At 36.9% G+C, this 26,183-nt stretch overlaps 1 protein-coding gene across 3 annotated transcripts in view; it reads right to left on the minus strand.

Annotated features, from left to right (window-relative positions):
* The window catches only part of slc29a1a (solute carrier family 29 member 1a), an 88,530-nt gene that overhangs the window by 28,194 nt on the left and 34,153 nt on the right, over positions 1 to 26,183 (minus strand). The window contains 6 exon segments of one of the 3 annotated variants that reach the window (NM_001030177.1): positions 350 to 484; positions 2,832 to 2,971; positions 5,034 to 5,197; positions 8,017 to 8,098; positions 9,023 to 9,104; positions 22,264 to 22,320. In NM_001030177.1, the coding sequence (NP_001025348.1) occupies positions 350 to 484; positions 2,832 to 2,971; positions 5,034 to 5,197; positions 8,017 to 8,098; positions 9,023 to 9,051 (550 nt within the window). In that variant the 5' untranslated portion in view covers positions 9,052 to 9,104; positions 22,264 to 22,320. 3 annotated transcript variants of the gene reach the window in all.

The raw sequence follows: 26,183 nt of genomic DNA on the forward strand, positions 1-26,183 counted from the left end.
TCAAATATTGACTGCTATATACATACACCATGTACATATTTTGTGGTAATTCAATTTTCTTTTCAAAGAATAGCTCACCCAAAAATAAAAATTGTCATCATTTACTAATCAAGTTGTTACAAACTTTATGAGCTTCTCTGATCTGTTGAACAGAAAAGAAGAACATTTAAAGAATGTTAAAAGCCACTGACATTCATAGTAGAAAAAGCAACTAGTATTCAAGCCAAAAGCAACCACTTTGAATTGCCATTTTTGGGTGAACTGTCCCTTTAACAGAAGCAGATTTTTTTTAACAAGCTGCTCCACATTCTGGTTTTGGAAAAGCAGGAAACAGAGCATGAAGACATACAGGCAATAGCACAGATCATGGAGAAGGCTGCAAACGCTCCAGCCAGGCCCTGTCCGCTCATGATGGGTGTAGTGTAGGACGCCGGCAGCATTCCTGCCAAACCAAACAGACTGCCCTGCAGAATCGCCCCGAACGCTGAGCAAAGAGAAAAACAAGACACGTGTCAATGTTGTGAAAGAGAAACCGATGAAACATTTCAGAGCGTTTACTCCTATGCGATCTGTTCTTTCAAGTAGGACCTTGCCCAGCTTGATCCTCAAAACAGTGTGGATAATGTCAGCATCAAAGCATGCATGTGAACTCCAGCCATCTTTTACTCATTATAAACCCCAAAGCAAAAAGCAAACCTCGCGACCCGAGTCAGAGGAGAGAAAAACATCGCTCTGAGCTCACTTTTACACTGGTGTTTTTGTTTTAAATGCAGACATCTGAACTACCTAAATGCTGAATTACTATGAAAACAACGGCACTGACTCAGACTGAGATATTTGCTTAGCTTTAATGAAATCCAGACTACTCACAAGTTTTTGACCCTTAAAAAAATGCAAACCTTTGGAAATGCTGCAAACAATGTTGATCTTGATTTAAAAATGCAACTATTTAACACAAAGAGAAATAAACCTAGAACATGGGTGGAATACAAAGCCTTTTCTATTTAGAAAAATACAACACATTTGCAATGTAACGTGACAAATTCCAGTATAGTTTATATCTGAGGAAGGAAGAAAAATTTGGAAGGAAGGACAGAAGGAAGAAGTGACGGAAAGGAGGAGGGAAAGAAAGAAGGAAGGATGGAAGAAAGGACAGATGGAAAAAAGGAAGGAAAGAAAGAACAGACAGATGAAAAAAAGGACAGAGGGACAGACAGACGGATGGAGGAAAGGACCAAAACAAGGAAGAACAAAAAAAAGCATGGAAGGAAAGTTGAAAGGAAGGAAGAAAAGATGGAAGGACAAATGGAAGAAAGGTTGAAAGGAAGAATGGAAAGAACGATGGACAGAAGGAAAGAAGGATAAAAGAAAGGAAAGAGAAAGGAAAGAAGCAAGGAAGAAAGAATGGATGGAATGAAGGTAGGAAGAATGGAAGCAAGGAAGGGTAGAAAGAAAGGATGGACAAAGATGAAAAAGTACGGAGAATAGTAAGGACGAACAAAAGGAAGAACGGAAAAAGGAAGTAAGGAATGACAGAAGGAAGGAAAGAAAGAAGAAAGAACAAAAGGAATGATGAAAGGACAGAAGGAGAAAGGAAGGAAGGAAAAAAGGAAGGACGGAAAGAAGCATGGAAGGACAGACAAACAGAAGGACGGACAGTAGGAAGGACAGAAGGAAGGACAGAAGGAAAGAAGGAAGAAAGGATGGAAAAAAGCATGCACAGAATGAAGGACAGACAGAAGGAAGGAAAGAAATACAGAAGGAAGGATGAAAGGACAAAGGAAAGAGGAAAGAAAGGACTGAAAGAAGGTAGAAAAGACAGAAGGAAGAAAAAAAGAAAGGACAGAAAAAAGAAGGGAAGAAAGGAGAGAAAGGAGAAAGAAAGGATGACTGGAATGAAGGTAGGAAGAATGGAAGGAAGGACGGGTGGAAAGAAGGAAAAAAGAATGAAAAGATGGACAGAAAGATGAAAGTACGGAAAGTAGTAAGGACGAACAGAAGGAAGGACGGAAAAAGGAAGGAAGGAATGACAGAAGGAAGGATGGAAAGGAAGAAAGAACAAAAGGAAGGATGGATAGAATGAAGGACAGACGTTTTATGATGATAATACTGTTATTTCAACAACAAACATTACTTAATTCTCTTTTAGACGGACGGACGGACGGACGGACGGACGGACAGACAGACAGACAGATAGATAGATAGATAGATAGATAGATAGATAGATAGATAGACAGACAGACAGACAGACAGACAGACAGACAGACATATAGATAGATGGATAGATGGATAGATAGATAGATATACACAAGATTTAAATTAAATACTAGATGAACTTTTTTCCAGATTATAATCTTGCGTTCTGAATACAGGACACATTTAAGGGATTTGCCACTACTTTGATGCTGCAATTTATAACAACACACTTAAAACAAATACTATCAGCCTTTCACTTGTGGTTTATTTTATAGTTATATATACAGTTGTGCTGTAACTGTGTTGTTATTTACAATACGCAAGATTTTATTACCAGGTTTTGAATACTGTAAAAATTAAAAGAATCTGCTGCCAAATAAATGATGATTTTTCTTGTCTCATCACAATAAAGAAGCCATTGTTTATCAGTTGTCATCATAATTTGTGTTTTATTTAATAACTATATACAGGCTACAACTTTGTCCTATAACTTTTAGCTTCTGTTGTGCGCTTTTGGTCATGTGGTGTGAAAAATAGTGGAAATGCCAGTATGGACGAGGATCATTTTCGTTTTTAAAGCTGTGTGCTAAACGTAGCCTGAGGTCAGTGTCAGATGTTGTAAAGGAGATGCTCACAGTTGATGCAGATGATTTTGATCATAGTGAGCGTGAAGAACGGCAGGGGCTCCATCTCCACCTTCACCAACACCGCCGTGATGAGAAACACCACCAAGATGACAGACAGACTGCCGGAGATCCTCAACTTCTGAGGAATCCTGTGAGAAAATAAACATGAGATGCTGCAGCGTTTCTGGGAGATTCATGGCCATGACACATTATTAAAATACATACCTCTTTCTACTTAACTAATCTGTAACTTTTTAGAACAACAACAAACTATGAAATAAGCTTCACTGTTTGGTTCTACTCCTGCACATACAACTCAAATGTAACAGTGTGAAAGATGGCTTTCAATTTGGTCTTACGCTTAACTATTTAAATTTTCCTACAAATCTCAGAGACAGGTTTAGACTAAACCTTTTACCTGTAGGACAAATATAATACAGTTTCATCACACACAGACACACACATGAGACCCTGGACCACAAAACCTTAAAGTTTTACGTTTCTCAAATTGGCAAAAACCAAATATACATTGTACGATTCAAAACTATTGATATTTAATTTGTGCAATTAGGAGGCTGACATTTTTACTAATATCCTCCTTTGCGTTCAGCAGAACTAAGAAATTTATACAAGACTGGAACAAGCTGAGGGTGAATAAATTAATTTTTTGGGGTGAACTATTATTTAGACTCATCGGCCACTTTATTAGGTACACCTGTCCAACTGCTTGTTAATGCAAATTTCTAATCAGCCAATCACATGGCAGCAACTCTTGACATGGTCAAGACGATCTGCTGCATTTTAAACCGAGCATCAGGTTTAAGGTTTACAGAGGATTTACTAGGGTTTACAGAGAATGGTCTGAAAAAGAGAATATATCCAGTGAGCGGCAGTTCAGTGGGCACAAATGCCTTGTTGATGCCAGAGGTCAGAGGAGAATGGCCAGGTTTAAGCTGAAAGAAAGGCAACAGTTAACTCAAATAAGCACTTGTTACAACCGAGGTCTGCAGAAGAGCATCTCTGAACGCACAACACGTCCAACCTTGAGGCAGATGGGCTACAGCAGCTGAAGACCACACCTGGTTCCAATAGAAGATTGGAAAAATGTTGCCTGGTCTGATAAGCTTTGATTTCTGCTGCGACATTCGGATGGTAAACTCAGAATTTGGTGCCAACAACATGAAAGCATGGATCCATCCTGTCTTGTATCAGCGGATCAGGCTGGTGGTGGTGTAATGGTGTGGGGATATTTTCTTGGCACACTTTGGACCCATTGAGCATCATGTCAATGCCACAGCCTACCTGAGTATTGTTGCAGACCATTCTGATGGCTACCTCCAGCAGTATAACATGCCATGTCAAAGCGCAAATCATTTTAGACTGGTTTCTTGAACATGACAATGAGTTCACTCTTCTCAAACGGCCTCCACAGTCACTGGATCTCAATCCAATAGAGCATCATGGATGTGCAGCCGACAAATCTGCAGCAACTGTGAGATACTATCATGTAAATATTGACCAAAATCTCTGCCACAAACCCAGTACTAGTAAGTTGTACCTAATAAAGTGGCCGGTGAATGTACATTCACAACTTGTTTCACCAATAACTAAGCAGACAAGTAGAAGCCTGATGTGATTTTTAAAAGGATAGATCACCCAAAAATCACTATTACTCACTATTAACTCAACCCTTTTTAACCTTTAATATGTTTTTTTTCTGTTGAAGGTTTCCAACTTTCTTCAAACAACTTCAGAAGAAAGAAACTGATTTTTGGAAAAACTATCCCGAAATAACTGGCTACCTGCGTTTATTTAATCTAGCTGCTGTTGTTTTAATATGACTGCAAAATGCTGCTATTCCTTTAATAGCATCAGGGAGAGACATATCAAAGTACAGAGGTATCACCTCGTCGTGCGCACTGTTCTCCTTTCTGATTGGCCAACATGGCTGGGTTCACAGCAAACGCAGATGTGAATGACATTCTCAAGTTTGCATTGACTTGTATGCAATTAACTCGCAAAATACAATTCATAAAGTAATTCTGAACCCCAAAACTGACCATTAATCATCAATGCACCAAAAAATAAAACTAAATCTGACAATGAAACAGACAATCAATTGTATAATCCCAATTACTTCTTCGTCAATAAATCGACCATATTTGATAAGAGTGACAGCCCTGAGTAGTAGATGTGCAGTTTCTGTCTCACCTCTGGTGGATGAAGGAGTTGAGGCAGGTGAAAATGAGCAGCGGGACCATTGCGCAAAGCGTCATCACATTGTTGAACTTGGACTGAAGGACGCTTCGGATCTCCGTCGTATTAGCTGTCTGATTGAGCCCTCCATTGGTTTCCTCCAGACGCTTGGTAAAGTACTGCACAAAGACAGGATTATGACTTTAAGAGGGCCACAGACAGAAGTTCTTGCCGATTTAAAGATGTTGCTACAGATTTGCAAGGCATGTTGTGTAATTGACCTAGATGTCTAAAGGATTTGTTTGTGTTCCAGTTTTGGTTTTAATAATGCAAGGAAGCATGTTTATTATTGAAGAATGCACGGGAGGGAAAAGCTATTCATCAAATACTAAAGATAACAAACAACTGCATATTAAAAGCTGAAAATAGTTTAGTAAATGCATACGTTATTTCCTCTGAGCTTCCTCTGAGTTTTTGCATTTTTTTTGCATAGCATCCATTCATTCATTTATTTTTCTTCAGCTTCGTCTATTTCAGAGGTCGCCACAGCAGAATGAACCGCTAACTATTCAGCATATGTTTTACGCAGTAGATGCGCTTTCAGGTGCAACCCATACACACTCATTCACTCACATACTTATACACTACAGCCAATTCCCCTTTAGCGCATGTCTTTGGACTGTGGGGGAAACCGTAACACCAGGAGGAAACCCACCCGGACACAGGGAGAACATGCAAACTCCACACAGAAATGCCAACTGACCCAGCCATGGCTCCAACAAGCACCCTTCTTGCTACATAGCAAAATATCATATTCTGTGACAACTGTAGTTTGCTTTTTTGCCAAATAGCAGTCACTTAACATCTTAACCAATTTAATAGTTCTCCTCTTCACATTTTAATGTATTCTTCATATTTTGATGGTTTAATTAAACCTACAAGGACATTAAAAGCAAATATTGTGCTCCCTCCAGACATCACTTATAGCTTTTAATTGCAAATCAAAAATGTTTTATCCTGGCGACACAGTGGCGCAGCGGGTAGCACGATCACCTCACAGCAAGAAGGTTGCTTGTTCGAGCCTCAGCTGGGTTATTTGGCATTTCTGTGTGGAGTTTGCATGTTCTCCCAGTGCTCTGGTTTCCCCCACAAGTCCAAAGACATGCTCTATATGTAAATTGGGTAAGCTAAATTGTAGTGTATGTATGTGAATGAGTGTGTATGAATTTTTCACAAGACACGATTGTAGCTGGAAAGGGCATCTGCTGTGAAAAACATAAGCTGGATAAGCTGTCGGTTCATTCCGCTGTGGCGACCCCTAATTAATATAGGGACTAAGCCAAAAAGAGGATGCATTAATTAAATGTTTTATCCTTATAAATTACAAATTTTACAGATCCATTTTTGTGGTTTTGGTCAATATGAACCATAATCTGAATCAAATCGACTTAATGCAAGATCTAAAATACAGAATATAGATTAAAAAAAAAAATTTACATTAAAATCAATCCATATTAAATCTACAGTAATGCATTGATGTTAAAGGTCAAGTATGTTAGTTTGCCACCCAGTGGATGAACTAGGTATTGCACTCCTGGAGCAAAACAAATGCAAGCGAAGGTTGCCAGATTAAGGAGCGAGTCTGACTTAAAGCTTGTTCTAAATAAAAGCAACGGCACGCAATAGAAGGAATATTTTCCAGATGAAAAGGAGTTTTTGTCCAAACCAACACCTGAAATTGATATATTAGAAACAGCTTCTTTTTCCTGCAGCTGAACAACAGGATAAACTGACAATGATCACCTCAGGTACACCACATGTGCTTTATTCAGTGTTAAATGCTAATAATGCACGTTTGAATGCCATTTTACATCACATTTATTGCTATACTACTGAAAGCAGCAGCAGATAGTTCAACTCAGATCTTGAAAATAAAAACCGTTAGAAACTGAGCTTCAGAACTGTGACTCAAAACCAACACATTCGTAATACAGCATCTACATTTAATAAAGTTAAAGAGGTTTTATTTGTATTCATTGAATTATAAACCTTACTATTTCATGACTCAGTGCATATTCTGTGCTTCTGCATGGCTGCATTTAAATTTGTCGTGTTTCGTCTGGTGGAAACAGCCATTTTGCTTATCACTGCGCATCTCCTAACGTAGTGTGTTGTGACTCATGGTTACAGTGTAGCCTGCTCACCTGTTTATATTCGTATCATTTATATTATTTGCTAATCAATAACCACATGTGAAGCTGAATCCGCAACTCATTTCAGAGGCTGCTACTGTCCACCAGAGGTAGTATTTCAGTCATAGGCACATGCTTTGAGAGCCTTGAATAAATGAATGAATGAATGAATGAATGAATTACTTAAATAAATAAATACATATCTGTTTTTTTATCAAGGTAACCCAGGATGTTGGAATATAATTGGCTTAAATGGCATTGGGAGGGTTAAAATGATCAAAACAAAGACAGCAGTTCCGGCACATAAAACACATTTTTAAAGCAGAATATCTGACTTCAGCATTGTTTTTCAGATAAATAAGATTGTTCACTTAGTATGTATCTGAAATATCTGCAAACATATTATTGCATTTTAATACTTTAGAAGAGTCAAAAACTTGCATACAGCACCTTTAAATGCAGTCCATTTGCATTTATGTATTTGGCAGATGCTGTCATCCACAGAAACGTGATTTGCATCTAAGGTATATATTTATTAGTTCATGATGTCCTGGGAAATAAACCAGTGACCTTGATGTTACTTTCTACCTTAAGCTCAAGGAATGTTTTACATTAAAAGCGATATTCCCAGCTGGTTGACTTTATTTATATTGTCAAAATGCAAAACAAACCAGACCTTTGGGGAACAATAAACTTAAAATCCAATATAGTTCACATTATGACGGCTACATCTAATAATGTGCTACAGTGTGCCATAAACTGCAGTCTTAAGGTCTATCATTGGGACTCAATGAGAGGATTGTTACCAAAGTAGCAGTCATGAAGAAATTCCAAGGCAGAAGAGTTCCCAGGCCCAGAATGAAGAAAATGATCCATACGGCATTGTACCTAGAAGACAAGTCAAAATACACACATTCAGATTCACTGCTGCTTATTTTCCATCATGCTGGGCCCTATGAAATTAATTAGATATTTTCCAGAATTCTGTTTTATTTTCACAAACTTAAAAATTCTCCATTTTAAAACTCAAAGTAAGAAATGAAATCAAACCAAAATGAAACCAGAATGTTTTTTATGGGTTGTCATAAACGCAGTGTGCAAACTAAACTGCACCATTTATATTTAAATAGAATCTTACATTTTATTATTCATATTATAGGTGGGCATAGATTAATGTTTATTCTAGATTATTCTCGGAATTAATCTAGATTAAAAAAGCTCATTTGAATTCTTGCAGCTCACTTTTAACTGTAGATAGATCTTCACCCAATACAGTTTGCAACTCGAAGCACAAAATTCCTGCAATATCATTGCGTAGAGAGGATAAAAGTTCAGATTTAAAAGCTGTCTTGTCAGCCGGGGGCTCCGTTTGCACCCCTGAGCTAACTGAGGACTGAGGAGACGTGGGACCAGCAGAAAGTGCAGACCGAAAATGATACAATGACAGATTAGCAGCTTTACTGGGTTTGTTCTTCATGTTTCATCATAAAAAAAAAACATTGTTCGATGGACATTAAGTAAACAACCCTTATAGGCTGGGTGGTGGGAGCAAAATGGGCTAAAGATTGAAATTTTGGTAGACACGCTGCAAGAACAACACGACTTACGCCATAGCTGCTCAAACTGGAAGTCACACATGCACCTAATTGTGCTTTTTGGGACGGTTTACAACTGATGTGACTGCATGCATTTTCTTTGATCATATTCTATGACACTTTATGCTTAAATTCTGCATTTCCATTCAAGTTTTCCACAGTGCAGAAATCATAGGGCCCTAGTCATGTATTGTGATCAAGCTTATAGACATTTTACCTGTCTCGTGGAGCGTTCACGGCCGTCATAGTGTCCGTCTAGCAGATCTGTCACCGACAGCTTTCAGAATATGGCATCAAATCTGAAATTACAAAAGGAAACAAACACTGATGCTGCTGAAGCACAAAACAACAAATAATCTAACGCTAAAGACATCAATAAGACTCATAAGACATTTTATGTGCATTTAGACACTTCAAAATAAAAGCCACTATTCAGTACTAGAGTTGTCACAATACTGGAATTCAGTACCAATTGATACTGAAATTTTAAAAGCATCCATTTTATAACATTTGAGCGCTGATGAGCACTTCAGAAATGACTGTGATTGGCCGTGAAGGTCATCGGTTCACCAAACTCACCACTGGAGTGTTTCAAAGTCAGGTCGGTCAGCTGGTTTGTCTATAAGCTGACATACCAGCAATTCGCTGATGAATCGGGCCTTTAAACACTCTAGTGTCCCTGTATCTGTGGTTACACTCAGTAAACAATGGTGAGTTCGGTGAACTGATGACCTTCACAGCCAATCACAGTCATTTCTGGAGCACCTAAATGTTAGCGGGAAATGGACAGTTTTAACATTTCAGAATCAATTAGTACCAAATTCCAGTATCGTGCAACCCTATTCAATACCACTATCGGTTCACCTTAATGAAAAAAGTCTTACATACCCTCAAGCTATCCTTGGTAAGTAAATGGAGATTTTTTTAGGGGGGGTAAACTATTCCTTTAATGATACTTAAACATTTATTAGAGAAACTCAATGTATAAATGAGCAATTCCAGCATCATGGATTTGACATTTGCAGTAAAAAAAAAAAATCAAAACAAAAATTAACAAAAAGTACATGTTAGCATTATATTAAAACATCTGATTATATTTTCCAAACGACTAACCACAGAGATATGGGACCAGAAAAAGACTAATCTGGAAACATGTTTTGTACTTTAAATTAGGAAAATAAACATGCGTTATGGATGTGACTAAAAAAGTCTGCAGGTTTGCAGTAAAAAAAAATACTTTGTAGAAATTCTGTTAATTAAACTGCACAACCCAAAAGAAATGATGCTAATCAAAAGGATAAATGATTTCTCTATAGAACAAAAATTACTGACTTCATTTTATTTGACATTTTTGCATTTATGAGAAAAAAAAAAAAGTGTTGTTATGGATGTGACATCTCTCCGTTATGGATGCGACCGATGTGAAATTGTCACTTGCGTCACTTTGGTAAATCAAATATAATTGTTTAAAAACACTGACAGAGACATTTAAGTATTTCTAATGTGCTTTAAAATACAAGCATACACAAAAAACGGTTCCCATATTTTGGTGATAACGTAATCTTTTTCATTACAGGGTTGACATTTGCATGGAATTGCTCAAATACCTTTTGAGGTCTCCAGATCTCTCTGTAGGCCTCAGTGTTTACTAAATAAATACTCTTTTAAGTTCAGAAAAACGATCATGAAATGGATATTCTCTGGCAGTATTAACAAAAACATGCTGAGATATCCAACCAAACATTTCAATGTCCATCTTGCATGTGCTTGCAATTAGCCTAAATCTTTAAAACAATATTTTGAATACATTTCATATTATGCTTTATTAAGACTTGGGTGTAGAGTTCATAAAGGCAACAAGAAATTAATTTCCTGAGCTAAAGCAAAGCCCTAAAGGAACAAATCTAAAAATCCTTTGCACACAAAAAAGCGGCGAAATATTGATTAATTCTGTGATCATTTGAGAATATAGATATACGCAGTGAATGAGAAAGTAATGAACTCCAGAAATGACAGCTTCAAAACTCTTGTGAACTCCGTTTTCTAGTTCATTTGTATAACTCTCTATGTAATTCAAAGGTTTGGGAATGGGTTCATTAATTTTGTACTAAACAAGAGTGAATAAATCCCTGTAACAAAGCAATGTGACTTGTTTTAGACAAAGTGTTTGCAAACCAAAAGGATAATGAGAGACTGATGTTGGTTTATTTCATCTTAATGGAGCATACCAAAGCTTTGTGTATGCATGTATGAAGCAATCTGCTTGATTTTTGCTGATTACTCTGTATAAACAAATAAAAAGCATGTCTTTCTGACAACAAATGATGTTTAAAACCATACTGATATACTAATGCAGCATTCTGTTGTAATGCATAGTGCACTTTCTGCAGTCCAATAAAACAAACTCAAGTGCTCTCGATTCAAACTGTCAGGGTATACAAAACAGACTCTTAGCTAAAAGATTTAGGGAAAGTCAGAGCATGAACACAACATCACCATATATTAACTATGGTATATCATATTATTTTATCAGTTTTACAAATCATGCAGTTTTATATTAAATATTATAAGTTGCATATTGGCGACGAGGTCGCGCAGTAGGTAATGCTGTCGCCTCACAGCAAGAAGGTCGCTGGTTTGAGCCTCGGAGTGAGCTGGCGTTTCTGTGTGAAGTTTGCATATTCTCCCTGTGTTCGCGTGGGTTTCCTCCGGGTGCTCCGGTTTCCCCCACAGTCCAAAGACATGCGGTACAGGTGAATTGAGTAGGCTAAGTTGTCTGTAGTATACGTGTGTGAATGAGTGTGTATGGATGTTTCCCAGAAATGGGTTGCAGCTGAAAGGGCATACGCTACGTAAAATGTGCTGGACAGGTTGGCGGTTCATTCCGCTGTAGCAACCCCAGATTAATAAAGGAACTGAGCCAAAAATAAAATGAATGAACCAAGTTGCATATCATAATGTGTTTTTAGAAATCTGACAAGTAAAAAGTTTATACTCTCAATTAGGGGTTCCCAAACTTTTCAGCCCGCGACCCCCAAAATAACAATGCCAGTGACTCGCGACCCTCAATATCCTCTGAGGTGGTTATAAATACAGAAACCTTGCATGCAATGACGCAGACACACCAATTAAATTTGTGTCAGTGCTTTAAATGTGCCAGAAAGTATAACCTGATGTTATAAAATCAAAATGCATCTGACGCTATTGCTGCCTTTAATATAATGTAATTACCCCAGGGGTCGCAATCCAATAGAACTAGTAACTATAAGCTACTATAGTAACTATATAGTATATAGTAACTATAAACGACTATTTTTATTTTCAGTATAGTTATGGATAAAATATGTTAATTCTTATGGTTTAATAAAAATAAATAGATTTTCGGAAATCACCAGGCGACCCCCTTTCATTGCCCAGCGACCCCTCGGGGGGTCCCGACCCCCACTTTGAGAACCACTGCTCTAAATCAGGGGTGACCAACCCTGTTCCTGGAGATCTACCTTCCTGTAGATTTCAGTTGCAACCCATATCAAACACACCTGCCTGGAATTATCAAGTGCTGTTCAGGTCCTAATTAATTTGATTAGTTTGATCAGAGTTGGAACTGTAATCTGCCTTTTGCCGTATAGCTTTTAGCTTAGCTTGCAACAGTTCCCAGAGAGTTGCTTATAGTGTAGTAAGCTACATTAAGTAGAGTAACTAATGGCTTAGCTCACTACATTTTCCAAACAGCTAGCCCAACACTGCAAGCTTTTTTTCAAATTTCAAACAGTATCATCAATGTGATTTCCACACAACCACTTGACAAAATCAATCTGAATTGACCAAATCATGTTAGAAGTACTGGAGATCTCAAATCACGCCAAGAGAATCTGACTGACCTTTTGTGAACAAGTGTACGCTCATCTTTTATCAATTCGTCTATGCTTTCATAAAGCACCAACACTAATCATATCACTCTTTAAAACAGGTCAAGATAACCTCTGTATAGCAGACTGACGTGCAGCTTTAGAAACTCAATGTTTCACTTCAAAGTTTCAAGGGAGTTATTAATTTAGTGGAAGGAAGAAAAAAAAAACACATGGCATGGTTAGCTGATAATAGCTGAAAGCAAATGAGGCAATTCCACCTTGAGCAGACTTATCTGACCTAGAGCTGGCAACTGTAAAAGACTGAGGAACTCCAGGAATGAACAGAAAACTATTGTGACATGCCAACATGACCTGATGTGAGAATTTTAGTTCACAACTAGGGCTCACATGGTAAAAACATTGAAGCCAATGGAAACCATCAACCAACATTCTTCAGAATATATTTTTTATGAAGAAAGAAATACAAATAGGATTTGAACGAGTGAAGCATGCCTAATTGATTAAATTTTTGGGAGAACTATGCTTTTAAGTTCACATTTATACTTTTACAAATGTTTAACAGACATTAATCTTTATATATTCAAAGCCTTGAAAGCTCAAGAACATTCAGTCCTATTACATTTTCCCCGAGTCCTTGTCAATAACGTTTACGATCAACAATCACTTCCAGAACAGCTCATGCTCCAAATCTGAAACTCGTCATCCAAACTTCCCATTTAAGCCAATGTGCAGAGTCATAACTGCACTCCACAAATTAATCCCTGCAGCCAACAATCACTACATTCCCCCAATTTGATCCGCCTTTGGCCAGTTTCCCAGGGTGTCCTCTAGCAAGGCTTCCTGGCACTGTGCATCTAAAAGGTCCCTCAGTGGCTCCACGTTTCACAACAAAGCTGCAGGTCCTGAAATAGTTTGTCTGCTGGGGTGCTCCAGAACTGAAACCCGAGACAATCATCAGCGCATCCAAGAACAAGCTCTGAACAGATTTCGGCTTAAGAGGCCCCGCAAACCAAGTCTAGCAGCCAATAGCTATGTTTCTATATTTTCCAATCCAAAGATGCTTAAACTTATGTGCAAAATTGGAATATTGCATAAATCATTTGCGTATAAAGCACTGTTTCTCTACAGAGAGACAAATCGTCACTTACAGATAAACTGGTGGCAAAATATCAAAAGGAAAAATTGAGTGTGATGCGGTAGCAGAAGCCATTGTGGGACATTTTTCTAACATAATAAATTAGTTGCACTTTAGAAGACGAAATGCAATGAACATGCAGTGGCTTTTGGATGCGTGAGACAATCGTTGGGAGCGCAGATGCTAAAGAAAGTTCAGGAGGTAGTTATAATATAATAATCATAATTAGAGCTGGGCGATATGGCAAAAAAAATTATCACGATAATTTTTCATCAGTCGATATCGATATTTATCACGATAAACGTAAAATCTTTATATCTATCAATTTGATAAGATTTTCAGTATGCCAATGGCTTTGTGCAGCTGATTTAACACATTTAGTGAAATATTTTAACTGTCTGACAATATAAATAATAAAATAATAAACAAACGAACGATCTTAATTCAGCATTTACTGTTTATGTTTTCAACAACCAAAGTCATTACAAGTTATTGGATATTATTGTTCAACATCAGAAAAAAAATAACCCGGTTTGGAACAAGTAAAAGGTGAGTTAATGGTCACAGAATTTGCAGTTTTGGATGAACTTTCCTTTCAATGGCAAGTATGGTTAATTTAGGGTGAAATATTCTTTAATATATTTTATTTAGGGATGCTAACGATTACTTGATGATCTATTGATTGTCAATAACACTTTAATCAATAGACCTTATCGATGACAGATTAAGCATGGACATGTACAGGTTTAGTTATGCTTTGCGCTGTGAGACGGGTCCACGCATTACATAATCAAGTTTGTACAGTTGACCTTATGCAGTCACCCTCTTGACATCGCTTATCGCGGGATGCATAAACCCAGTTATGCGCAGATCTCCGTTATTTTCTGCGCATGTTTTAACCAAATTTTTCTGACAGACTAGCACAAATAGGCCCATGCAGACTCTCATTTTACAAATCGCGCATCGCAACGAAAACATGCGGGGAGCCTCTACATTTACACAGTGAGCTTCTGAGCTATTTATTCTTCCGAGGTAACCCAAGAAATATATCAGTACTGCGAAAAGACTGTCCAGCTCACGCTGCACTTAGTTAATGAATTAAAATGAAACCGTGAAAATAGTTTGATGGATTGTTTTGGCGCTAAAGTATATTACTATAGCGGACTTGCTTTAAAGCGCTTCACCTTAGATGTTATTCGTTCTTCTTGTTTATGCTGTAGATATCTAACCAACAAAATATACATCAAAATTAAGTTAAACATTATACAAAACAAAATTCGTTGCAAAAAGATACATTTTCAAGGAAATATTTGTATATAAGTTTTTAGTTTTTGCCCGCCTTAAACAACTGCGGGTGGATGATGCTTCGCTCCGTGGAAAATAAGGATGCTGTTATTGCCGCTGTGGCAACCCCATCTCTTTGTGAGGCTTGCCGCCTAACAATGCCCAGTTTCTACCTCATGGTTTTAGCTTCGTCACAAAAGAACAGCAGGCTAAGATTATTATATAATATATAAATATATAATATATATTTATTAATTAAACTTTTGCAATCTGCACCAACGAAATGAAAGTACAAAGACTGCCACCTGGTGGTGCAAAGAGAAAACTTTTTGATAAGAACTTTTTAGATCGCTAAAAAGATACGCTGTTGTGCCGTCAGCCAATCGTTGCATTGCTGATCATGATTTCATGATTTGTGTTCTGTCCTTTTGACAAAACACAGTCAAAATCGAACAAAAGACAGGAGAGGTGCAAAAATGAATAAATAATTAGAATAAAACAATCTTTCTGTCAAAAGATTCTGTTTCTGTCACAGTCCAAAGACATGTGGTATAGGAAAAAACGAATAAACTAAGTGTATGAGTGTGTATGGATGCTTTATAGTACGGGGTTGCAGCTGGAATGGCACAAGCTGTGTAAAACATATGATGGAATAGTTGGCGGTTCATTCCGCTGTGGCAACCCCTAATGAATAACGGGACTAAGCCAAAGGAAAATGTATGAAATTAATGTTTAATAAATCACTATTCTTTGTGGCAAATAACCTGTGTTGTGGTTTCTCTTATTTTGTCCAGCAACAGCAAACTCACTTTATATTACAACTCATCCCTTATATCAACAAACACATAGTATTTTTAGGAAAGCATTTGAACCTTCGTTATGGGCTCAGAACTCAAAACCTGACTAAATATTACAATCACTACTATAAGCAGCACCATAAATATGTATAATCCCATTCAAATCTCTTTGTGAGGCTTGCCGCCTAACAATGCCCAGTTTCTACCTCATGGTTTTAGCTTCGTCACAAAAGAACAGCAGGCTATGATTACACACATTTTGCCTGACTCATTTCAAAGTGCTGTGAAGCAGCTGGACGGCAGGCCTGATGTTTTTCACTAGTAAGAAACTCAAGGCGATTTCATTTGTCCTCTATTTTCATTATCTAGGAAACGTTTACGAAAGCAGAAAATACGCAAGTTTGAACTTCCGCCATCTTACTGAAAGCAAAGAACAGATTGAAATAAACACTGCAACATGTTGTTTATTTGTACCACATTTCGTGCAAATGCAGCGCTTTATAAAACCACACGAATGTCCTGAAATCCCCAGCCCTGTCATTTGCTTAAGTCTACATTTAACACCCAGATCAACACATTTTACTTGCGTAATGTGAGGCAGTTTAAAGTTGAAGATCAAATATCATGAAAAAATGTGTTAGAAGTGATATCTGTGTTATCAATAGTAAAAATAAGGCCATTTCTGTCTTACTGATATGGGGCTGTGCAATTAATCAATGGCAACTGTCATGCACATTTTGTCAAAATTGATTCAATCGCAATTGTGACATTGAGATAATCGTTCTTTGATAACGACAGCTGTTTGCCTTGATTCTCAGTGAGCTACGACTGTGTGGTAAATGCAGCTGCATCAGAAAGAATGTGAAAAATACCACATATAATAACATGTTTTTACTCCAAACTAGCTTCATAACCTAAGTGAAGTGTTTAATACGTAGTCTTGTGATGATTCAGTTAAAGTTGTCCATTATCCGCTTGTTAAGTGTTAGGCGATGTTGACCACTTTGGTATCAAATGAATAATTTGTAGCCTACCATTTCGACTACCTGACCCGCTTGGTCGTTGTTTTACCAAAAACCAAATCATACATAAGAAAGATAAGTTACACAAAGTACCACCTGTCAATCACTTTTTTCACAGGTCTCTGTCATAAATAGGCAGACTGATAATAATAATGGCGTCGACAAAAAAAAGGGTGCAGCATCTGAGGTTTTCGCTAAAATAAAGTACCAGCATGGAAGAATGAAGCAGTGTACTGATGCTGTGACACGTTAGATAGATTTAAAAGACCAAAGAGTTGTTAGATAGAGACAAGATTAAACAAATGTCACATTTAACAACTATAGTGAGACGCAATCCAGCAGCACATCCTTGATCAACAGTCCAACGTGCACTGCTCTCTGGGGTTTTGTGCTCTAAGCACTCACTAACTGCCTGGATCTCAGACGTGTGCATATATTCCTGAAGCGCATGCCAGAGTGCGTGTATCCGTGTGGTCATGTGATGTGCGTTTTCAGCGGTATAGTGTGGACGGAGGACTGTCCAGAAATGCTAAATGAAACAAGTGTGTATGTGGATTGTTTTCTTTCTAAAATGCCATTTTAAAACTAAGAAGTTTTAGTGTAAACGGGGCCTAAGTGTGTATTTTTTTGCAAGTGGGTGGCTGCTGCGCTGGGGGAGGGGCAAAAGATCACGATGCCAGCTTAGCGTCATGATGTCTATAGGCCATGGAGTACTGTATCTGGGTCCAATTCGCTACTTCTTTGAATTGAAAAAATATTTATTTGACCACTTTTTAGTAACATCACACAATAAAAGGAATTTTATTTTAAATCATGGTGTACACAACAGTCTTGCTGCATCACAGACATCAATATTTTAAGAATTTATAAAAAAGAATCACTTTATGGCCATCAGATATTAGGCATGGATATATACAGTGATCGTGATTTTCTAAAGTATTACATCCCTTTGTGAACGTTTATCATTACCATTTGTTGAGTCTTCCTATACCAGTTTGCTATAGCGCCTGGAAGACTCTTCGCATGACGTCACACTTAAAAAGCGGATAAGGATTTTATATGGAAGATTTTTCCTTGTGACCTATTTTGAGTTTCTGCATTAGAGCGCTCTCTGGCAATTGGAGAACATTTACAACTGGTCATAGACAGGCATGGGTATCGTAAAGATTTTCGATACCACTTTAGTTTTAACCCTTGTGCGCTGTTGGGGATGTTTTCATCCACTCTGGGGTAATTTTGAGGCTTAATTTAGCAACAACTCTCTCTGTGTTTCAGCAAATGGAATGATTTTTGGTGACAAATCTTAGTTCAACACATATTTTGGAAAAATGCTTTGAAAAATTCCAAAAACTTAACAATACACTCTGGGCAAATTGACAACCCTTTGTTATGTTAGTGGCTGTTTTTACCCCATTGACTTAAATTATAATGACATTTTTTGATTGCAATGCCACGAATAATCCCCATATAATCATTCTTTCTTGATTGTTGGTGCGTTTTCCTGTTGGGAAGAGGTACAGTTTGTGATTTTGGTCTCACTTTATATTATTAAGCCTTAACTACTAAAATAAAAATATAAATACAACCTATTAACTGTGTTCATAATGTTTTGCCGAACACTTATAGTGCTATTGAGTTGAGATATGAGTAGGGTTAGGGACAGGTTTGGTGGTATGGATAGGTTTAAGAGTGGGTTAAAGTGTAAGAAAAAGTCAACGGTGCATTTTCAAATTTACACAATAAGCACATTGTATTTAATTACTAATTTCAGAGTAAGTACATATTAGTTAAGGCCACTTAATTTAAAGTGGGACCATGATTTTTAATGTTGATCATCAGTTGCAATGAAAAAAAAAAAAACTTTGTTTCAGGCTTTTATATGGAGTATAGTGTGTGTGTGTGTGTGTATGTGTGAGACAGAAAGATTAATGCTTTTACCTTGATATGTCTGAGAAAATCAAAATAAGCAGCTCAGCTCCCAGAACATAGTAAGTGCACTTGCGTGCGTGCGCGCACACACACACACACAGACAATAATCTGCTGTTTTACTCCATAGAACTCCAAATAACAGCATTTTTGCACACGCCTATCTAAAGGGTTAATGGTGATAACTGATGATCAACAGTAAAAGTGACACAATTTACCTCTTTCCAAAAGAGAAAACCCCCAACCATCAAAAATGCATGATTATGGTGTCATGGCTTTGCATTAAAGTGTCATTATGATGGAAGTCAATGGGGCAAAAACAGCCCCTAACATAACATAAGGGTAGTCAATTTGAACATTACACAAGAGTTGATGATCATGAAAATTCACACAATTTTACTGACTTCTAAAAACAGATGTACTCCAACAGTAGCAATAACGAATGTCATCTGCAGATAAATATGCCAGTTTGCCCACCCTACATTTTCACACAGCTGAAACACCGCTCAGGAAACCAATCTAATTTTTCAATCTGACCAAAGTTGCATGACATGCACGCATGCCACATGAGCTGCATTAATCTGCCGGGTATAGTACTGAGAGCTCAGTGTCTCGGTCCCTGATACATCTCATCTGAAGTGCATGACCTACATCTACTGTACAACCACCAGCAAAATGACAAAAAGCAAGTCTGTCATTAAACTATGGTGCAAATGAAAAATCACTGGTCTCAAAAGGGCATATGGTGTAATAAAAGTAAAAACTTTGACAGTTTAAGACTAAGCTTAGCTAGCATAAATATGACCTCAAGGTTGTTGGACATGGACTAACAGTCAATAACTCATTTTAGTTTCACGGGTCATTGCATAAATCTTTAGCATCATTAGTTGCATTGATTTTTTGTGATTTATAGAGAAAATGGACACTGAGATTGGAAAAATGGCAGACGAGTTGTTTTTCATGTTTTAGTTTCCTTGGGATTATTAGTTGCATTGACTTTTAATGATTTATCTACATGCAAAATGGAGAATGAGATTGGAAAAACAGTTGCATTTCATCTTTTGGTTTGATTGCAAAACATCCTTGGCATTATTTGCTGCATTAATATTAATTTATTTATCTACATGTAAAATGGAGAATGAGATTGGAAAAATAGCATACAAGTTGCATTTATCTTTAGGTTTCAAATGGCCATTGCAAACATCCTTGGAAACATTTGCTGCATTGATGTTTGACGATTTATGTACATGAAAAAAATGGAGAATGAGACTGGAAAAACAGTATACAAGTTGCATTTTATCTCTTGGTTTCATTGCAAACATCTTTGGGAGATGGTTGGATGTTCTATTTAGATAGAAAGTTAGGTGTTCTGAATGTTCTGAATCAAAAACAGTAGATGAGTTGCATTTCATCATTTGGTTTCATTGCAAACGTCTTTGGGATTATTTGTTGCATTAATTTTTAGTGAAATATCTCGATGAAAAATGGAGAATGCGATTAGAAAAAGGCAGATGAGTTGCATTTCATCTTTTGGTTTCAATGGGCATTGCAAACATCCTTGGGAATATTTGCTGCATTGATTTTTAGTGATTAATATTTCCACAAAATAAAGGCTGAGAGTGAAAAACAGCAGAAAAGTTGCATTTTCATCTATTGGTTTCATTGCAAACAACTTTGGGGTTATTGGTTGCATTGATTTTTAATGATTTACCTATACACAAAATGGAGAATGAGACTGGAAAAACAGTAGATGAGTTGCATTTCATTTTTTGGTTTAATTGCAAACAACCTTGGGATTATTTGCTGCATTGAATTGTAATGATATTTCTACATGAAAATGAGATTGGAAAAACAGCATATTGTGAATATAATAAATATATTAAAATATAAAAGTTGCATTTCACCTTTTGGTTTCATTGCAAACATCTTTGGGGTTATTAGTTGCATTGGTTTATAGTGATTTATCTACATGAAAATGGAGAACGAAATTGGAAAAAAGCAGATGAGTTGGTTTCATCTTTTGGTTTCAATAGGCATTGCAAACATCCTTGGGTTTATTAGTTGCCTTGATTGTAGTGACTTATCTACATGAAAAATTAAGAATAAGATTGGAAACAATATATGAAGAAACCTTTAAGTGACATCTGAAATTTCAATAGAAAATGTGCATTATTCTAAGCCTCCTTTGTTTATGTTAAGTTGTGAAAGTGAAATTATTGAACCTACACACAGGAGCCTGGTAAAAAGGCTAATTTTAGAAGAAAAATTGAGATGGCATTTAGAGGTTTTTGCATCTGAACTCTTCTTAAATACACATAATATTATCAATATGTTTTTGTATTCAACAGAAAACGAAAATTAAAAAAGGTTTGAAACCATGTTACAGTGAATAAATTAAGATTAGTAGGTGAACATCACATTTAATATTGGGTTAACTACTAGTCTAATTGTCTGAATATTTCTGGGGTTACATTATATTAACATAATAGTCAATTTCTTGGTATAGTTCCACCAAAAATGTACAATTTCTTCTAAAGTTGTACTGAAAAAGAAATTTAACAATGTTGGAAATTGCCCCAATAACATTCTCTGTCAATAATACTATTGATCAGTCACTAGTTCCCAACATTCTTTGAAATATGTTTTTGGTATTCAACAGAAAACGAAAACCATAAAGGTTTGAAACCACCTCATGGTGAATAAATACAAAATTTTGGGGTGAACATTACATTTAATACTGCGTTAACTATTAGGCTAATTGTCTAAATACTTTTAGGGTTAATTTAAACAAAGAGTTTAAATCTTCCAGTAACCCAACAAGCTACAAACCGATAACCTCTAAAAAATGAATACATAATGGAAACCATGAGATGCTAGATCAAAGCGTGCTTACGTCATGTGCACATTTAGATTTACGAGCGCCAAAAACATTTGTCTAATAAAACTGTCAAAGATACAACGTGGGCTATCAGTTAACCCTATTATAATATTAACCAGACCAGAACATCAACCCAAGTACATTTCACTGAACGCGTTTACACAGCCCTAAAGTAATAAACTTGACAACATTCTTCATCTGTTGGTGAATGGACGCGCCAACACGTGCTAAGCATTAACCCAAACAGTGAAATAACACTTTCCTAGATACATTAACCGACTGAATCTACAACACACAGAGAAAATCTTCTTCATCTCCCAATGTTAAATTTACAATATATTTCCAAAGTCAAGCGTTAATGAATTGGCGCTAAATTTAACCGACAACACAGTGGAAATTCACTTCCCACACGTGGTTCAAAATACTAGTCGCGTTAAAATATCACAGAACTCGATTGTTTAGCGTTTAACAGTCCTGAAAAGGACGAGAGTTAGCGATTTAAATGTCCTTCAGATAATGTGTATTTGGAGAGTAAGCTCCTACCGTCTATCCTCGCGAGGAGAGTTGAAGAGACTGCTGTTTGTCTGCTCAGCCTCTGCTGCAACCACACACGAGCCACGAGGTTCCACACACGCACGCGCACACACACGCGCGCGCACACAAATCATCACAAAAGTTTGGTAAAACTTGAAGTTTTCTTTTTCACAAAGAGCATAAACAAATACCGTTTTATAGTAACTTGAGTTCAGAATAAAAAACACTAAATGTTAAACATTTTTGTCATATTTTAAAGAAAAACACCCACAAAACCGTTGTTTGAAACGTTTTTTAAATAAGTTACATTACTTAAAATGCAATAATATTTCTAAAATTGCTAATTTATATCTTGAAAAACACTAAAAATGTAATCAATTTCAAAGAAATGTTATCAGGGTGGTACTGTGGCTTAATGGTTAGCACTGTCTCCTCACAGCAAGAAAGTCGCTGGTTCGAGTCGCGGTAAATTTTAATGTGGTGTAATATGAAGCTGTAATGTAATATCCCAGCTAACAAATTTAGGTTGTGAGAATGTTCTCATAACATTATCTGTAACATTCCAAGAACATTTAAATGTCCAGTTTGCCTGATGTTGCAAAAACCTTTTTATGGTTAGCAAAATCTAAAATTCCACCAAAATATAATGTTCTAAGAACGTTATTTGGAACGTTCCACAAATGTTGAAATGTCCAGTTTGCCTGACATTGCTAAAACGTTTTTATGTTTTTACGTTTTTTAACTTGAAATTTTCTTTTTCACAAAGAGCATAAACAAATACTGTTTTATAATAACTTGCGTTCAGATTAAAAACACTTCAAATGTTAAACATTTTTGTCATAATTTAAAGAAAAATACCCACAAAAACGTTGTTTGAAATGTCATTTATATGAATTTGTTACATTTTTTAAAATGCAATAATATTTCTAAAACTGCTAATTTATATCCTGAAAAACACTAAAAAATAAATAAATTTCAAATATTTGTTATCAGGGTGGTTCTGTGGCTCAATGGTTAGCACTGTCTCCTCACAGCAAGAAAGCAGCTGGCTCGAGTCCTGGTAAATTTTAATGTGGAGTAGTATGATATGAAGCTGTAATATCACCCTAACCTACCTAATACCTAACCCAGGGGTGTAGCAGACATTTTAAAAGTGTGTGTGTGTGTGGGGGGGGGGGGGGGGTTGCTTAACTGGTTGCTCCCTGGTTGCTTAACCCCTGCCCTAATCTCAGACTCAGAACCATTCAGAGTTGGTAGCATAATCTGATGAGTAGGATGAAATGTCAGGACACAGTCTGGGCCAGTTAGCATTTCTGTGTGAAGTTTGCATGTTCTCCCGGTGTTGGTGTGGATTTCCTGAGGCGGGTGCCCGCTTTCCCCCACAGTCCAAACACATAAAATATAAAAATGAAAGAGAATATTTTAACATGGAAATGTTTTCAATTAAACACGTTAATTGGAACATTTTATTATTCGTAACTATCAGATGTCAAACTTTTTTTTCTTGTGAGTGAAGATTAATGTTTTTGATAATTTTCCGAAATCCTGTTTTCATACTGAGTACAATTGAACATATATACGCTCACCGGCCACTTTATTAGGCACACCTGTTTAGCTGCTTGTTAACGCAAATTTCTAATTAGCCAATCACATGGCAGCAACTCAATGCATTCAGGCATATAGACGATCTGCTGCAGTTCAAACCGCGCATCAGAATGGGGAAGAAAGGGGATTTAAGTAACTCTCTGAACATGTCATGGTTGTTGATGCCAGGCGAGCTGGTCTGAGTATTTCAGAAACTGCTGATCTGCTGGAATTTTTAAAGTACAACCATCTCTAAATTGGACAAAAGAATATAGGAAAAACGTTGCCTTTTCTGATGAGTCTCGATTTCTGCTTCCACATTCATATGGTCGGGTCAGAATTTGGCATCAACAACATGAAAGCATGGATCCATCCTGTCGTGTATCAACGGTTCAGGCTGGTGGTGGTGGTGTAATGGTGTGGGGGATATTTTCTTGGCACACTATGGGCTGATTAGTACCAATTGAGCATCATGTCAAAGCCACAGCCTACCTGAGTATTGTTGCTGACCATGTTTATCCCTTAATGAGCACAGTGTACCCATCTTCTGATGGCTACTTCCAGCAGGATAACGCGCCATGTCATAAAGCGTGAATCATCTCTGACTGGTTTCTTGAACATGACAATGAGTTCACTGTGCTCAAATGGCCCCCACAGTTTTGCTTCATGAAAGTGCAGCCAATGCAGACCAAAATCACTGAGGAATATTTCCAGAACCTTGTTAAATCTATGCCATGAAAGATTAAGGCAGTTCTGAAGGCAAAAAAGGGGGTCCAACTCGGTACTAGTAAGGTGTACCTAATAAAGTGGCCGTTAAGTGTACATATAACATAAAAAAACTCCTCATCTTGTGCCAGTTCTTCTGTTGCTCTGTCTGTGTTCTCAGTCTCAGTAATCTAAATGCACAGCTCTGTTTCTATCCACATTCTCTCTTGCTCATGAATGAGCTGCAACAATCACTCGCAGACAAATTTAACATCAGAACGAGACAACTAACACTGCACTTTGCTCTGCCTGTCGACAATGACAGACATCTGTTGTTTGGTTTGCAGTGAGAGGATGCGCACTTTCCATGTTGCATTCCTCACTGAGTATACTCAGTCTCTGCCATCTGAAAAAAAAAACTCCCACTAGAACACAGCTGCACACTGAAACCTTCATGAAGAAAACTGCAGCACAACTCCCCTTTTAATCAGCTATTCGAGGACAACTGATGTCTACAGCTTGATATCGAGTTTTATCTGAACTGAAGTACAATAGAAACATCTAAGTACATACTGTAGTAATTAAGGCCACTGAATATTAAGTGGGACCAAATAAGTATAAATTTTAATGTCAAAATTACAAAATCACAACGTTTCGACCGACATGGTCTTCATCAGGTAAAGCGTTGCAAATGGAAGTCCTCCAGAAATAGTCAAACAGCTCTACACAGCACCTGCAGTCAATTATCAATCAACTAACAAGCCGGTAAACAGGAACATTTGCATACAATAATATACATCTAAACAATGTGAAAAACATGCATACCATTACAAACAGACATTTAAAATACAAATACAAATTCTCACTATAGAATTCCTCGGAGACAGTATTCTATAGGCTAAATAGATATAGCGCATCACACCTGCACAAAATCACATCAATCAAACACAAGGCCAGTAGACCTAGGGGCAAAAAACATTATGTACATATTTAGTATACAACAATTCATTCATTCATTTTCTTGTCAGCTTAGTCCCCCTACCAATCCGGGGTCGCCACAACAGAATGAACCGCCAACTACTTTGAACCTTTGAATCTTTTGCTACTTATGTTTGTTTTTTGATCGTGCACCTGCCTTCAAGATTTTTCTAGATGTGCGCACATTTCTGTTTTTTACCAAATAAGTATGTCTCAATTAATAGTATGTAGAAATGAGAATTCCAATGTTACCAGGATAGTCTACTATTTCCAGTATTAATTTGTAATGCAGATCCTTACGTACTCTAAAGGCTATTATTGCCCACAATGCATTGCGCATTAGAGATGAATTTAATAAGAACTACAAACACAGATAAAAAAAGTTAAACTACAAAAATAGTGGATAGAATCTTCTTAAAATTTAATCTTCACTGTATAAAATATGCATAAATTAACAGTATTTTGTGATTTATTTCTTGTGACTTTTTCTTGTTTATTTATGCTTTTAAATTACATTATGGGACTTTTGATGTTTAATAGTTTGAGAAAGTTATTTTATCGAAATCTGATGTAATGTTTTGTTGCTGTTGTAAATTACGGTACAAAAACCTGGTAATAAACTGTCAGAACTTTTGTTATTTTACTGACTTAATTCCAAGGGT

The sequence above is a fragment of the Danio rerio genome, chromosome 13 (genome assembly GCF_049306965.1).
Source record: "Danio rerio strain Tuebingen ecotype United States chromosome 13, GRCz12tu, whole genome shotgun sequence".
Classification (NCBI taxonomy): Eukaryota; Metazoa; Chordata; class Actinopteri; order Cypriniformes; family Danionidae; genus Danio; species Danio rerio.